Source organism: Chenopodium album, chromosome 23 (genome assembly GCF_948465745.1).
Source record: "Chenopodium album chromosome 23, dcCheAlbu1.1, whole genome shotgun sequence".
In the NCBI taxonomy this organism is placed as follows: domain Eukaryota; kingdom Viridiplantae; phylum Streptophyta; class Magnoliopsida; order Caryophyllales; family Amaranthaceae; genus Chenopodium; species Chenopodium album.
The window spans coordinates 4,907,151-4,924,725 of NC_137856.1; the positions used below are offsets into that span (position 1 = coordinate 4,907,151).

The window sequence follows — 17,575 nt, forward strand, 5'->3', positions numbered from 1 at the left end:
AAGTTTCTATGCATTATGAATTTATGACAAGATTAAGAATATTGAGAGCATTTGTGGTACAAATCCTATGGGAATAGTTTAGTGGATCGTTAACATCTCCTTCCATTTTAAAAGTCGTTCCTTTAATTTACCCAAGCCCAAAACCAGAACCTCAGAACCCTAATTTCTCCCACAAAACCCTAATCCTAACATAACCCCTAACTCATTTCTGAAAAAAGCTTGAATCCTCCAACAATGGCGACTCCAGCCCCCAAACAACTCCACTCAGTCCAATGCTTCGGTCGCAAGAAGACCGCCGTCGCAGTCACCTACTGCAAAGAAGGGCGAGGTCTAATCAAGATCAACGGCACACCAATCGAGCTAGTTCAACCGGAAATCCTCCGATACAAGGTGTTCGAACCAATCCTTCTACTAGGTCGTCAGCGCTTCAATGGCGTCGACATGAGAATCCGCGTCAAAGGAGGAGGTCACACTTCTCAAATCTACGCAATTCGACAGAGTATTGCTAAAGCTCTTGTTGCGTACAACCAGAAATTCGTGGATGAACAAACGAAGAAGGAGATCAAAGATATTCTTGTAAGGTATGATCGTACTTTGCTTGTTGCTGATCCTCGTCGTTGTGAGCCTAAGAAGTTTGGTGGTCGTGGTGCTCGTGCTAGATTCCAGAAATCTTACCGTTGAAGAACATACTTTGTTTCAATGGCAGATTTCTGGGTTTATTTTGGATTATTTGTGTTTTTTTCATGATTATGAGATGTTAGTTGGAACCCTAAATTTTGATTTTGTAAGTACTTGAAAGTTTTGATTAATCGTCGGATTTTATACTTTGATGATATCATATTGTTTTGGTAATGCTTTTTAATGTTTGAGAATTGAGATTGAGTTGCTCAAATTCAACTTGCCACAACACTCAAATTTGGTTCGGATTTTTTACACTAATTCAATATTGTTTAGTGTTAGAGAGCATGTAAATGACTTTTCGAGTTATTAGTTCTTAGGAATTTCAAGCCAAGCTCGAATAAGTAACAAATTAGCTAGACTCATAAACACCTCTAACCATTACAATGTTAATTAGTATACAAAAGATGCTTCCTTCTCAATTAGTCATCTGGTGTGTAACAATCAAGCAAATCAAATACTTAAGCATTGATTTATACGGTTTTCATTTGGTGCAATGTCATAGGAGAATGACTATTCTGTAAATACTCGACTGCTCGTAGTATTGCTTCTCTACTACCAAAGTATGTTTCTTCCGCTCAAACCCACATCTAAGTTTGCTCGTCGAAAGAAACACACATACTTGGTACGAGTAGTAGAGATGTATCGCCATTGAAACATTACATTAATCATTATACCCAAAAGTTTGGCATCATATGCCAAAGGGGTAAGGGAAAAAAAAACCGCATTCATCATTATGGAAATTAGATAAAAGTCATAAAACTGGCATATATGCTACACAACCATCGGTAGCTGTAATGGTTACACAAAGTTGTAGATTTGTCCAAAGAAAGACCAGAATTTGCAAACATGCAGTCAAAAATTGAGGGCTAAAAATGCCTAATATACGAATACAGTGTTCCAAAAATTCTCCTTAATGTACAAATACGACAACAGTTTTGTCAAGAATATGGCGGAAGAGGTACAAAATTGAACCGCGAAGCAATAATATGTGACCTTACTTATTTGCCTCTATAAATTCTCTGTACTCTTTCTTCATTTTGACTCCTGGAATAGACCTGGATATGCATAAAAATAAGTCATGTTCAGTCAATTGTGTATTTAGAGAGCCCGTTGATCATTAGCTGTGACAACCACAAAAATTCTTCACACCCTAATTATCGAGTTTGGAAGGAGAACTAATAGAAAGCGACGATATCAAGACAGTTGTGGGAAAAGGTCAAGTCATCAGAACACCAAGCAAGAATCGAGAATGATGGTGAATACACAAAACTGTGAAGGACTCTACTCTACAGGTTAGATAACCAACCTAATCATTTCCTTGTTCTTGAAGAATTGTACACAAGGTGTACCCATAATTCCAGCAGCCTCTGCTATCTCCTGATCTTCCTCGATGTCTATTTCAACTAAATGAACGCTCTGGTCATATTCATCAATTACCTGCCATTACAAGATAAGATTTAATCTTATGTAAAGTAAAGTAAGTCAAATACCTCAGTTTCAAGATACATGACTAACTTTCCTAATATGGAAATTTCACAATATTTGACCCGTACTATAAATGAAAAGTTTTTATTCTTTTAATTCAACCCCATCCCTTCTGCCCTTTCTTATAAAACCTCTCTCTACCTTCAACCCAACCCTAAACCACCATGTCCTACCAGCATCCTTCCCATTAAAACCACCACTCATCCCCCACCCACCTCCGCCATCCTCATTGAAAACCACTGTCTTCCGACTCTTCCCCACTGAACCCCTAACCCCACCAAAACCAACCAACCACCCATAATGGAAAACACCACTTCCACCCACTGAACCTCTCTCCCACTTCATCTACCTTCCAAAAACAAAAAATGACCATTGTCAACCCCATAATATGCATCAGAAGTACTGAGCTGTAACATGGTGGCCGCACTATTAACGTCCTTTCCAATTCAAAGTGCTAAATATTATCTACGCATACAAAGAAAGTCATATAGATCTAAAACAACATTACCTTGTTAAGTATTGGCTTCAAGGTTCTGCACGGTCCACAAGTTGGTGACGTATAGAGAACACATACAAGCCTTGGGCTTTCATGATAAAGCTTCCGTAAAGCATACTGCAAATGGACAACAGAATTAACTAAATAAATAAACAGAATTGAGAAACAAACAGAAAATCACGTGCCATTAAGGGCAGTAACAAGGTTGTGAAAAGACACCTGGCCTTTGTGCTTGGTCAGGGTAATATCAAAGCCCTCTTGTACATCACGAGGAGTAAGTTCCTTCTTAACCTCTTCTCTCTGTGGCTGTAAAAATGACAATGATTGAAGCATTAGTTTCTTAAAGTTGACCTGTTACTAGCGTGTGCTAACATCAATATTATTCAATCTGTAATATTATATTAACTGACAAGGTATGCAAACTTTCTGTCAGCATAAGGTCACAGAAGAAGGCATTAGATGACCAAAAAGATGGCTAAACATAAGATCACCATTTTTCCTTTACCCTTACACCGCACATCATCAAGTTAAAAGCACCCCCCTATTTCTTTTTACTATTCCATAATAAAAAGGGCAAGCAGGGATTTTGTCAATACTTAAATGGGATAGGAAAAGAAGATTTTACAAAATACAAATTAAGAAGAAATTTAGAAGTTGGTACGTTTTAGGCCATATTTCTAGCATCAGAAACATTCATAGACAAGCAAACATGTATCATGTATGATCAAAAATAGATTGCAGAGCTTAAAAGAGGACAAAAAAAAATATTTACTATGGAGTAATTTGTTTTGCTAGACAAATTATGATGTTAAGTCCCATGATTATGATGTTAGATAAGTGAAACGAAACAAATTTAGGTACCTGATGAAACTCGATAAGAAGATTCTTGCTTGTAAGATATCTTTCAACTGACATAGCAGCAACGCACCCAGAACCAGCTGCAGTAACTGCCTGTCTCCATTCATGATCCTGCTTGTCCAATTTCATATGTAAGAACTTCACAAACTAAGACAGCTAGCTTGAAGTATCACTTAAATGTATTATGCAATAACCACACAACTTTCATCCAATATTTTTTTACCAACAGGTAAAGTTTAGATCAAATAGTATGCATACCATATCAAACCCCTAAATCTAATTCTTGATAGTAAAGACCATCTACTCTAATGAAAGATTGCTAACAAACATTTAAATTTAGGATTAATAGTGTTCAGCAAATTTTGATTGAAACATCATTTTTGCAATGTCATTTAAAATTTGAAAGCAACATAATTGGTGCTCTCCTTTTTTTTTTTTCTAAAGTGTTTTATGTTGAGATTAATTGGAGTCTCAAAACCATAGTTACAAAATATCTTACTTTTCTTTGAAATCATTGACCAGCTACTACAAGATACAATGAGGTAAAATTAACAACATTAATCTGTTATATTAAGAATTTAAGACCACACCAAAATTTCAATGGTGATGGAGGAATTTTTTTTAATCCAAAATATAGAAATTTTGGGAAGAGAGAATCTAAGAACAGGAGGAGGAATGATGATTGAACTTGGGGCTTGCAGGGGTCAATATGAATTGGAGATGATGTCAAACTAGATATGTAACGTCGTCTGTTAGCAATCTGTCATTCTTAAGGGCATTTTGGCTATTAAATTTAAACCTCAAGAGTACCTCAATCCATAGGTAACCCCAACACCAGGGGTATTTTGAGAGTTTCATCAAACCTCAAGGTACCATAGGAAATTTGCAAATTTGAAGAGCATCCTGAATATTCCAGAGCATATGTGATTTTAAAATAGTCCCAATTTATGGATATGGACCTTGCTAACAACGTAGCCACATTGTCCCAGCAACATACTTGTTTTCTCCCAACCAACATCAACATCATCATTTTTTTAGAAACTCTTAACAATAAGAACTCAAAGGTCAAAGTAAGGAAATTTATGATAGTAATATTGTAATGCAAATGAAATTAAATATAGAGAACAGTACCTGCACATCTCCAGCTGCGTAAACACCTTCTACCGAGGTGCTTGCAGTGCCATCCTTCACTAAAATATAGCCTGCACTATCAAGTTCAACTTGACCTTCCAGCAATTGGCTGTTTGGAGAATGGCCAATACCATAGAATAAACCTTTGGCCTCGATCACAGATTCCTCACCAGTATCAGATCTTCGAGTCAGGACGCCAGACATTTGGCCTTTAGCATTGCCAACCACATCCAAAGTTTCTGTGTTGAAGTGCACAGTGATGTTTGGGTTGTTGAAAACTCTGAAACATTCGCCATAATCAACCTGTTAAACAAACGTTCAGATAGTTGAAAACTTGAAAACTCAATAAATCAACTTATAAACTAGTCTAGACACAAAGAACAGCGTCCAGGTTGTAACACCATGAACAGGTCGGATAATTGCTATTTGCTACAGTAAAGCCACATGTCCTTGACGAGGCAGTTCTCTTTTTTTTTCGTACAGCATTTTGAAGGCAAATAAGTGTAAATTTTTATGGCTGGCAGGGAAGTATTAACACATACATTTATTGTTGAGAAAATAGAAATAACTCAAATAAGTCAAATACCCTAAAATAAAAGGGGATAAAAATAAAACCCTATCATAACAATCCCTTATCATATTGTTTGAACTGAAGCTTTTTATGTAAGGCAATGTAAGATTAATGCTACCACTTTGCTAAACTTCTCCTCTCATCTCCATCTCCTTGTTATACCTCACTTCCTATATACACTCTCAAGTCCCAACTTCATCTCCTTATATGAATACATAGACAAGGCACACTCACATACACCCATTAACCCATATACTAAACACAATCTCCCTTTCCTATGTGAATGATCTCTCCCCCTTCCTTACTTTTGTTTTTTTGGGAAACTTAAGAAGGTAGCTTTGGGCTGATAGGGAACATTTGTGCGATCGGCGCTCCTCCGTTATCTTAGATAGGATTCATGAGTATCTGTTACTACCAGAAATACTAAGTGAATGACTACATCAAATACTCCCACCTAGGGGTGCTAATTGAGTTGAGCAGCTCGCGAGCAACTCGTACTCGACTCGGTCAACGCTCGGTCAAAACTCGACTCGAGTTAGCTCGACTCAAATTCGACTCGACTCGAGATGTTAACGAGCACGAGTTGAGCAAGCTCTAACTCGACTCGATAAGCTCGTGAGCAACTCGATAAAATATTATTAATATAAAATTTGCAAACAAAGTTACTATCTTTAAACAAATTTGACACTAATTAAGCCTTAATTTATATCATAAAAAAAGAAAGAGTAAATTTTTATTAATATTTATATATAATAAGGATTACAATAGAAATTGAACAAAAAATAAATAAAGACATATAATAATAGAAGTACCAAAATTTTAACGAGCATATTGTGAGCTACTCGACTCGACTTGAAACTTTAGCGAGCACGAGTTGAGCACATGTAAAAAGTTTTCGAGTTGAGTCGAGCACCCCTCAGCTCGTGATCGACTCGCTCGATAAGCACCCCTACTCCCACCATTTCTAATCTATGCTTGTGACAAGGGTGCACATCTGTTGTAGAGTCAAGAATGCGTTTATTGACTAAATATTAAATAATGATAAAATGTATTTAGCATTATTTTAGCTCTGCTGGCAGCAGACGTGGCTGAGCTCTGGGGTTTTAAAAGCTCGTCTATTTTGTTGATTCAAAGTAACTTGGAAAAATTTGTAATACTTGTTATAAGTTGTTACAATTGAATTCATCTTTCCTTCCTACTTAACTCTTTGTTTGCTGTTCAACATATACAATCTTTTTCTTATCGTAAAAGTATCCACTGGCATTATTGAAATAATCTAGGCTTGTTTAAGGGTGAAGAATAACACAATGAAGGGAATTACATTTCAAGGCACCCCTGTAGGTCTATAATTCTAACTAATTATGGGATAATTACCATATGTTTTAGCCTTTTAGGAACTCCTATCGTATGCACATTAGATACTATTTTGTTTGTTTTACCTGAATCAACCAATCTTGAACTACGAAGTTAACCACTCCACTTTTCCCATTGAAAGAAAATGGAAGTAGATGATGAATGCAACTACCATTACTTGCATATCAACAAAATAGCAACTTGACGAAGAGACTACAATGATAACTATTTAGGGCAAAATAAATTAATAAAAGAAAGGCATGCATTGGCTAACATTTTACACAATTGCTTCAAGCAGAGATGGAGCTAAGAATACCTAGAAACTAGGGGGCATAGGGGTAGGAACACATGACTTTTTCTGCCAGGTCCCCATGGATCTAAAGTCTGAACTAAGTACACCAAACCATACTCTTATTAAAATTTTCAGATAACACTCATAATACAGCTCATCTCGAAATTGGTAAGAAAACACTATTTAAATATAAGAAAAAAAGAATAACAAAAAAGTCAAAAACGACAGCTCATTATTATAAGTAATGGCAATAAATTATGTCCAGACACTCATATTGATGCAATAAGAAGTGATGAAGTTCAATGGAGGCATAATGAATAAAGCAACACTGACCTATCTTGCATAGCTTTCGATGCCCTCAATTCATTTCGGCGCACGAGTAAATGAACATGACGAGCATACTTGGTCAGATAAATCGCTTCCTCAGTGGCTGTATCACCTCCTCCAACCACAGCAAGGACTTGGCCCTTGAACAATGGTGATGCACCATCACATATTGCACATGCACTTATTCCTTTGCTCCAGAATTCATCTTCATGAGGCAACCGAAGCCTCTTGGCATTAGCTCCAGTGGCAACAATCACAGCATTGCATTTTATCTGAGAATGAATATGACAGAATTTTTTCATTAAAATCAATCAGTAGTCGATCATAGCCAACACAGCAGAAAATGCTAAGGCCTGATCAAAGTATCAAGATGCACATCAACTTTCTGCTCATGTAAGGCCTTTAGATTAATAGCAAACCATTGTCAGCAAAGTTTAATAACTCAAAGGATGTGGAGAGTAGAGCTTTAAATTTTATGGTAACAGGAAAAAATGTGCCAATTGACTTGTTTACAAAGAAGGTAATTTAGAAATTACCCAATCCGTAAAAACATTCCATTTGGCGCAGGATTTCATTTCATGGAAAAGAAAATAAGCCACACACCTATACTATTCCTGAAATTTAAGGTGAAGACATATCTTGGCAATCTTGCCACATATCTTCCCTTTCTAAAGCTGACATGGTGCCACAAATGCACTAATTGCCATCTTCTTATGTTGTTAGGACTGCTCAAATTGTAAACCAAAATGCTTGTAATAGGATTCAAGCCCTTGTATCACTCACATTCATATGTTTTTCAACATTCCAGTCACAAGCTACCATCTAAACTTGATATCTGAATCTCTAAACTTTCTTGCCATTTTATACTGTTATACACTGATGATTTATGATAGCATCAATCCAAGAAAGGCAGCCCATTTTGATGAAAATGCTGTATCATTTGTGATAATGTGGTTTGTGCCATAATGGATAGGTGAAGGATTGTACTATGAGATTTCTCTCAACTAGTAGACCCAACATAAATCATATTATATTAATTTCATATTCTCTCTCCTCCAACTCTCTCAACTACTTTTGCTTTTTACAATTTTTTTATTTTTCCACTAACCCCACTACCTCCATATTTTATTATTTCTCCAATTTCTCCTAAAACAATGCGCATGGAGAAATGGAGCAAGTAATTAAAAGCGGAGGGAGTATGAAACACACGGTCGTGTGTATTGCTTAGTATTACGGTACATGGTCACGTAGGTACCTTGTCATTGATAGCTTGCTCCTCAGTCACCAAATCAAGGCATATTCTAATAGTTCCATATATACTACGTATAATTTATTCTTCCTTGTAAATTCAGCTAAATATACTATAGGAAAGCAAAGAATCCACATCCAGTTTAGCAACTCTAATTAACTGCTAGAATGCTAGATCCCCAACTTCTATCAAGTGATTAATCTCCCCTAAACCTATCCCAAAGTCAAAACATAGATTATTCACAAATGTCGTAAAAGAGCACATATGAGACACCCTCAGAGTTAATGTTGACTAAAAAACTAGGTGAAAACTCTCACCTCACGCTCACTGCTCCGCACAGTAAATGGACTATTTTTTACATCAAGTATTTCGACATCTTCTTGATGCAACTCTGCTCCCCATCTTTCTGCTTGTCGCCGCATTCTACATCCAAAAAAAAACCAAGTTAGGAATTTCATCAATTGGATTTCTCTTTATGACACTAATATATTATAAACAAGAAAAATCTCATAGTACAATTCTTCACCTATCCATTAGATCAGGGCCAGTAATTCCATCAGGAAATCCTGGGAAGTTCTCTACTTCTGTGGTAGTCATCAACTGTCCACCAGGTACACCACCTGCTTGGAACCCCTCAAAGACCACTGGTTTCAAGTTAGCACGGGCAGCATAAATTGCTGCAGTATATCCAGCAGGACCTGAGCCAATTATCACAACATTCTCAACACCTGAACCTGCAAGTTATAAGTTGCCAGCATTATACAAGGATTTCCACTTCTCAATCAAGCACACAGCCATATATGATACAGTGTCCAAACAATCTCAGTAAAGTGCTTAAGTCAAAGCCTAAACAACTGAAACACTAAACTAGCATTATACAAGATTTCCACTTCCACCAAGCGCACAGCCATATATGATACAGTATCCAAACAATCTCAGTTGAGTCAAAGCCTAAACAACTAAAACACTAAACTAACAATTTTAAATGACGAAGATAAGGGCTTCCGATTTCTGCACTAGTATCAAAACAAAGTTGGTTGGTTCAGTCACGACATTCAGTTGCTAAAGAATTTAGTTCACTGCCAACTCCATCTTTCCCTATTAAGCATCTTATGCTTATATAATTGAGCATCAAGCCATCAAGGAAACATCAAGGACTATATCAGTATACCTCAAGATTATACAGTCCTTTCAAACAATAACACCGTACAAATTTCTACACACCAACATTCTTATATGAAAGTTTTAGGAGTTGCAATTCAACATCCTGAGTTGGACATAAATTTCAGAGTAATTAGTTCCTAGAATCATAGTTAAAATACAATGTAAACAATGGAAATTCTTGACCAACCAAAATTTTTACAACTAATATATCCATAATCACTAATTGCCACATAATATATATTTAAGCCCTACAATTTCTTTGACTGTCAATGGCATTTACAAGTCAAATTATGCCACGTCTCCATAAGTTATTTTGGATAAAAACATTTGAGAGAAGCTGGAGAACAAAGAAGTTAGGTCCACCGGTTCACCCGGCCTAATCTTATTGCAACCCGTTCCACAGGATGGTCAAAATTTCTCCTTGTCAACTTAATAATTTTTGAAGGACTTTAGTATAATCAACGAAGTCAAAGGATCAGTGCACATAAATTGTGCTCAATGCATCAAATTGTGTTTCAAAAGGACTCCCCGTGGTCGTATTAACAACACTAAACATTTTTTGTACAAACAAAATATCGTGAAAACAGTTAGAGACAAAGTAAAATTAGTGCTATTACTAACTCCAAAATACACATTCATATTAAGAACCCTCACCTAAACTATATATCATCAAACTTCCATGTAGCGATCGAAATAACTACATTCACATGTTTATAATACAATCAACTTTTAGGCAATGAAACTTATATCATCATACTTTAAAGATGAGGGTACAACACGCTTGCTTGGGGCAAGCATTTATCTCGGTGGGTATGTATCTAAGCTTCAATTGAGACATTCTTATTCACAAATTTCCACATACATTACTATTCAATCCGTTTTCACAATAATTCTTCACCACAAACCAATCTATCAACCTCAAAAACATATTATGGACTATGGTCAACAATACATCCTTAAAAAAATGGGGCCTTTCAATTAAAAAGACAATATAATAATAACAATTTCAAGAAATTTGTAACAATTCTTAGAAATCCCACCATTTTTTCATTCCAAATTTCCAGAATACAGTTCTCAACATTGCAGTTAATAGGAATATTTTTAAAAAAAAAAAATACAAAACAAAATGTTACCAACTTCAAGCAATTTATAACAATTCTTTAAAATCCCACCATTTTTTCAACCTCAATTTCCAGAATACAGTTCTCAACATTGCACTTAGTAGTAAAAAAAAAAAGCAGAAATATTACAAATAAGACAATACCAATTTCAAGAAATTTCTAACAATTCTTAAAAAAAATCCCACCAAATTTCTAAAACCCAGTTGGCATAATTGCAGTTAGTAGTAAAACAAAATCCAAAAACAAAATTAAAAATTGAAAAAATCAAACCTTGAGGAGATTGGGGGTCTTGGGAGGAAGTAGCAGAAGCTCGAACACGAAGAGCTGAAGAAGATTTAGTGAAACTCGGGGAGTTGCAGGAAACTCGAACTGAGTTGACTCGGATACTTAATCGACGATTCAAGAAAGTATTTACAAACAACAGATTACTGCTACCAGTTCGAAGAGAAGTTGAAAGGGTTGAAGAGAGAGAAAATGAGGAAGAAGATGAAGTTGGAGGGGACATGCCGAGTCCCATTATCCGAGTCGTCATTTGCTTCGTAGCATACAAGATGTAAGCAAACCAAAGCTCTGCTTATCACTGAAAATAGAGGGAGAGGTTGTTTGTGTTCCAAAAGATAACGCTTTTCACTTGCGAGAGATCTCAGCCACTACATTCTCTTCCCTTCCTGTGATACGGAATTCTGCTCCTGTAGTGGTGATTGCTGATTGGACTTACACTTGGTAGGAAGGGTCGCGTGTTCGATCCCCGCAAAGGCCGCAATAATAATTGGGAGGGCATTGGAACCTAATCACTCAAAATTGATATCGAATCCGTATTAGCTCAAAGGGTAAACCAGATAAAATAATATGTTACAAAGTCAATGTCTATAAAAGATTTAACCATTACTTTTTAATTAATTGAATGATTCATACAAAGTACATTCTTTTTTTCAAAAGCATAAAAATAAAAATAAAAAATAAAAGTTAAATCATTTACCGTTGTTCAATGACCTTCAAGTTTGTTACAAGGGAACAATCTTTAACAATCTTTAACGCTATCTTTCAAATCCAAAAAAAATAAAACTCCATACTCAAATTAAAAAAAATCCGGGGCAACCCCCGAGGCCAAAAACTAGTTGCATTATAAAACACAAAGGTTCAGCAAGCCACGTTTAACACAAAACAAAGTTGTTTATCAAGAGTAACAAGGAAATAATTCAATCTTGTAACCTTTATCAAGCTAAGGCATAAAATAGTAGATTCAAGCAAGCATTGAAGGGCATAAGTTGTAAATGACCTATAGCAATTTAATAATCGTCATTGTTGAATGGTGTTAGCCTTTCAATTTGACATCGTTCATCACGTTTCTATATTTACCTCTCCTTAGATTAACTTCTTTTTGTTTTTTTAATCTGGTGGTTGTAATGGTTGAGAAGAAGCCGAGTCCTTGTTCGATCTTTCTCTATTGTTGAAGTTTTTTGAATGAAGCTATTTATTTTAATGGAATATATCATAATTCCCACAACAATCACCTATCATATTGGGGTGACAATTCTCTTTATTATTCATTTTTTTCATAGGGTTTTCTTTAAATTAGGTGATGGAGCCACTAGAAGGTGACGAAATAGTAGCTAGACCCCTAGACGTGTATAAAATCAAGGATAAGCAAGTAGAGTGGTTTTTACAGTCAGCAAAAAATAGTAGTAGTTTACAATTCCCAAAGCACAAAAATTTCGAAATTGCCATTAGAGAAATGCTAGTTGTTTCTCAAGAAGAGAAACTGGGATGCCCCCATTAAGAATTTTATATAAATCTAAGAATTTGAAAAAGGGTGGTTGATGAACTACTAGATGATAGTGGCTGGTGAAATTTGTGAAGATGGTGCATTTGGTGGCCGGTGAAGAGTAGTTTTAGGGTTTTAATAATATGTACTAGAGGTGATCAAAAATCGGGTCGGGCCTTTACACAACTTCTCGTGCCCAAACCCGCAAAAAAGTAGCGGGCTTGTCAGGGCAAAACGGGCTTTTTCGAGCGGGTTCGGCCTTTTTAACTAAAAATGCATTTTAATGCTTGCCCAAACCCGCCTTATTTTCGGACCGAGAGGGCCAAGTAGTACTCCTTATAAGATGAATGGGTTGTGAGTAAGTGGGCTGGTAATAACAAAAAAGGCCCAATGTTTCATTTGTTTATTGAATTCCAAAATTTCATATGACTTGAAGAACTGGTTCCGGATACCCATCGGGTATTGAGTCCAATTTTTTTAGAATTGGAACCGGCACCGGTTACAACCGGTTCCTAATTTTCGGACCCGAAACCGGAACCGGTGGGACCAGTTTTAGGTCTAGATCCGCCGGGTCCAAACCGGTTCCGGGTCCGGGACCGGGTACCCATTTTTTTTGCTCATCCCTATCAGCCACCCGCGGGATATTTTGCGGGTCTGTCCTGCTTCCACTCGATGTTCGCTGTTGTTATTGCCAGCCTGCGCCCGCAGGTCTGGTCAAGCAACCCTTGAAGCATCAATAAACCTTGTCATCCCACATCGTCACAAGTCTTCGGGCCACGTCATCTTCGACTTTCACAGGATGGAGGAAAGGAAAAAGGAAAGAAAGAGGAAGGGAAAGGGAAAAAGAAAGGAAAAGAAACAAGGAAAGGAGAAAAAGAAGAAAGAGAAAATAAATCATGACCCCTTTTGACTTTTATGTGGGATATTTTGGGGATTTAGTAGATATATATAGTGTAGGGTAATTAGAATAGGTTTGGGCTTTATAAAGTCTTGGACGTGCATGATAAGATTGTTAACCCAAATACTAAAGTAGGATGAATTGGTTTATTATGAAAATGGGCTATATTTGGATTGAATATTTATTGACCACTATTTTAAAACTTGTTTTACTTGTAATCCAATAATTAAAATATTTTGTGCTTCCAAAAAAAAAAAAAAAAAAGATTTTGACCCAAAGTATTTATTATAATTAAATAAATAATTTATTAAATACATTAAAAATATGGGGTATTACAAAAAGAGTCGCCAACAAGTTTTAAGAACTTGTAAACTGTTCACGGGTGTAAAGGTTACATCCCATCCACAATCACGAAGATCGCTAACTCCATAGTGGTCCGAACTATGACAAAATGTTGGAGAAGATGGTATGAATCCAACCTAAAAGAGATTGAACTCGCCCTAAATGGCCTCTACTTTATTCTTACTTTCTTAGGAAATTCATGTGCGCTTTCCGATCAACATACATCCAATAAATTAAACCTAAGCATATTTAATCTACGTTAGTTGATTATTAATGCACATATAATTAAATCTATTATTGGCGATTACTTGAAATAAAATCATATTAGCCTAAATCAAATTAAATAATTAATTATCTTATTAGGCGTGATTTCAAGTACGAATTCCCTTTAAACCTGCATAAAAGACGTGATCATGCAATAACAATAAATCATGAATAATCAAGCAATGTATAATTATTGATACAACAATCATCTTAATAATATCCTCATTAAAGCATGATAATATTAGCAAGATCCTAGGCATAATAATATGATGTCGTATTTGAGTGAGTTCTTGAAGCTCTTACACATGGTTGTGAACTCGTAATATTTCATCTTACTTTTATTTAATTTTTTTTTTACATATCTTACAATAATTAAGATTTAATCGAATTTTTTTTTTATTATTTTTTTTACACGAGCTTAAGCTAACAAACTAAAATGCAATATTAAAAGAAGATAAACTATACTTAATCGTGGTAGCAAGGATATATATGCATTATGTGAACTTGTTTCCTTTAACCTTATGGATGCTAAACCATGTAAAGGTCTTACTAGCTAGCTCGACACATATCATCCACCATGTAAGGGTTTTGATAGCCTAAATGCTTTGCTCCCCGCCAAAAACCTTCAATACAAGCATTCAGCTTTACACGTGTACGGTCGATTAAGACAAACTGTGAGCTACTCCCCCCAACATTCATTCCTTGAATACCAAACTCCTTAGTTCTGGTCACCATCGCATCGATCCTTATGTATGTTTATTTCATGAGCCATCTACCAATATTATTGTTGTAAAAGACCATGCATGCCATCATTCTGTAAAATAGCTCACATGAACCCTATTGGATGATCCAATCATGCTCTGAAAGATGCATACATCATTACTTGTCCCTTGTATCCTCTGAAATAGACTCTGCTACCTTAACCCTTCTGCTATAGTAGTCGACATCGACAACTGATCTCTACTATTTGTACCCCAAAAATTTTGTTATTCCTTGTAATCCATTCACTTTGTAAAATTTCTTCATTCCTTTAATGTGCGTGTATGCCAGAGAGATATGTTGTGTTTAATAATACAAAGGAAGTATTGTAACACCCCAATAATTCTCCCTTTTTCAAACCACTTACCTTTTATAAAATAGTGGAGAACCATTGACATGTTACCGCCACGTGTTAAAACGTTAAGGCTTTATCAAAGTATCGCAGCGGAAAATCAAACACAAGTCTTTTAAATAACATAGTTTAGGAAATTAATAAGTTAAAGCTTACAAATTGGAACCATGTAAGGCCCTTATTTAAAACCAAACCAATAATCAAAGTCCAAAACATAAACGAAATAGCAAAGCATAAATAAGTTCAACACAAAGAACGAATACTCTCAATCACACAAATCCCTTGACAATGCGTATGTCAAATCCCCGAACTTCACATCATCAAGTTAACCTGTGCAATACTGCTCCCCAATAATACGAGTGTAATAATTGGATCATCACAGGGTCATTGAAAGGCGAAGGCCATGACCAAAAGAAGGACACACACACACAAAAGCACGCAATCAGCAAAGCTGAGTACATACAAGCTTCAACGCACAAAACCTAGCATGCTCAACTAATTAAAGTAAATAAACATATAACACAAATTTATTTAATCAAGACTCCACACTTAAACAATTCAACTGACTCAACTTACTTACTAACTAATTCTAAACGATTGACTCTTTATATTTAATTTAATTAATTTAATTTGGAGTAAGCAATAGACCAGGTTGTCCAATCCACCAAATCATTTTGGTCCCAAATGACCATTTGAAATAAAAGTTTAGCGCGATGCTAGAATGGGCGCGACTCCATTCTCACAAAGTTAGTCTAGGATCCCATCTAACTTTCATTATAAAATAAAATGTAAATACCAAAAGAGAAGAGGACATGTTGATCAAACAAGCCTCGAAAAGCCACGGGCTACCACCGTGTACCCCAACCCATAATTGTCAATACTCTAGAAGTGCACGCTTTCCAGAGTTTTATTGCTCATCCATGTTTCACTTTACGTGATTACAATTTTAATTAATAGCCGACTCATTCAAGAAGACCATACATAACAATCATACATCAATTCATTTTTAATCTTATTTAGGACAATGGTGATCACATCACAAATTGACCTTTAATTCCAATTAAACTTCCAAATTATCCAAAATTGTTGAACATAGTCAACCGACCTAGCTATTTCGGCTTAATAAACCACCTTTACTCAACATACTAACAAGTCATGATTGAGTAATAAATAAATAAATAATGACATTGTGGAATAATTAATAAATTCATTCCACTTAAACCATTCAATTCCAATCCTTTAATAATCCAAATGTGGTTAACAAACCAATCCAATAAAATATGTTTGTATCAATATTCTATACAAACAATTAATCCAATATAATTCAACATACTTGCATCCATAATTCCATACAAGAATAATTAATTCACCAAAACATGCCTCATAACATAAATACATGAATTAATTAAATATATAACCAAACAATTTCCATCCAAATGTTCTCTAATCATGAAACTAAGTTCTTTCCTTTTGGTACATAAACATGATACTACTTACAACGAAGTAGACATGTACGTACCTCGTATAAACAATTCTTTGCGCCACTTTTAATTACTTAAAAGTCTCCTAGAGAAAAATCACTTCCTAGAAAACACCCAACAATAATAAATTAATACTTAACCAAAATTCCAGCAATATAAATTAGATTAAAAGTCCTTAAAACTTTATCAAAAACATGTTTTTATGCTTAATTATGCATTAGAAATCCAATATGAACAAAAGCCCCAAATTAATTGCTCATTAGAACCCTAAAATCCCAATTTGATTAAATTAAAACCCTAGGTTTATAAATTATAAAATCTGAAAATTATAACATAAACAAAATCTGAAATTTATAAGTTTAAGCTATCAAAAACATGATTTTAATACTAAAAATATAATCTTTACACTAAGAAATCAAAACCCAAAACTAATTTAACAAACATTGAACAAAAAAAAGAAAAAAAAAAAAGAAAACAAAGGGAAGAGAGAGCAAGCAGCCACGTGGGCCGCGCTGCTGGTGGTGCGCCGGCGGTGGTGTGCAGTAGGTGGCAGTAGGTGGGGAAGCCAGGTGAGTGCATGAAAACTCACGTAAGAAAGAAAGGAAAAGGAAAAAAAAGAAAAAGAAAAGAAAGAAAAAGGAAAAAGAAAAAAAAAAAAAAAAGAAAGGAAAGGAAAAAAAAATAATAATAATAATAAATAATTAGGGAAAAGAAAACACTAACCTTTTTGTGTGGGGGAAATTTTGGGATGTATGGGGGTATTTATAGGAGAGAGATTTGTAGGGTAAATAGGAGTATTGGGCCTCATAAAAAAAAAATAATGGGCCAATTAGATAAATGAAATGGGCTAGCTTTGTTTAATATGCATGGCATAAATTGTAGAATGGACAATTAAAAATCATTTTAGAACAAAATCAATAATCAACCCAAGAATAATTTGGAACTTTAAAACTTAAATCCCGGAAAAACACATATAAGTATTATAA

At 35.3% G+C, this 17,575-nt stretch overlaps 2 protein-coding genes across 2 annotated transcripts; one reads left to right on the forward strand and one right to left on the reverse strand.

The window, feature by feature from the left end:
- The first annotated feature begins 106 nt into the window (after positions 1-106).
- Positions 107-833, forward strand: LOC145608322 (small ribosomal subunit protein uS9). Its single transcript, XM_081663941.1, has one exon. The coding sequence runs from the start codon at positions 235-237 to the stop codon at positions 679-681; it is 447 nt and encodes a 148-aa protein (XP_081520067.1). The 5' UTR covers positions 107-234; the 3' UTR covers positions 682-833.
- Positions 834-1,421: 588 nt separating this feature from the next.
- On the reverse strand, positions 1,422-11,366 carry LOC145608285 (thioredoxin reductase NTRC-like). Its single transcript, XM_081663901.1, has 10 exons — positions 10,999-11,366; positions 8,970-9,177; positions 8,761-8,866; positions 7,201-7,466; positions 4,652-4,931; positions 3,524-3,631; positions 2,882-2,968; positions 2,675-2,779; positions 1,988-2,118; positions 1,422-1,736 (listed from the first exon to the last, which is right to left on the reverse strand). The coding sequence occupies exons 1-10, from the start codon at positions 11,258-11,260 to the stop codon at positions 1,676-1,678; spliced, it is 1,614 nt and encodes a 537-aa protein (XP_081520027.1). The 5' UTR covers positions 11,261-11,366; the 3' UTR covers positions 1,422-1,675.
- Positions 11,367-17,575: the final 6,209 nt, after the last annotated feature.

Excerpts from the sequence above, each read along its gene's own strand:
- LOC145608285 (XM_081663901.1), bottom strand. The coding sequence starts at position 11,260 with ATGACGACTCGGATAATGGGACTCGGCATGTCCCCTCCAACTTCATCT. Across the intron at positions 7,467-8,760 it reads TGCGGAGCAGTGAGCGTGAG|ATAAAATGCAATGCTGTGAT; the intron begins GTGAGAGTTTTC and ends ATTCATTCTCAG. Across the intron at positions 1,737-1,987 it reads AAGAACAAGGAAATGATTAG|GTCTATTCCAGGAGTCAAAA; the intron begins GTTGGTTATCTA and ends ATGCATATCCAG.
- LOC145608322 (XM_081663941.1), top strand. The coding sequence starts at position 235 with ATGGCGACTCCAGCCCCCAAACAACTCCACTCAGTCCAATGCTTCGGT.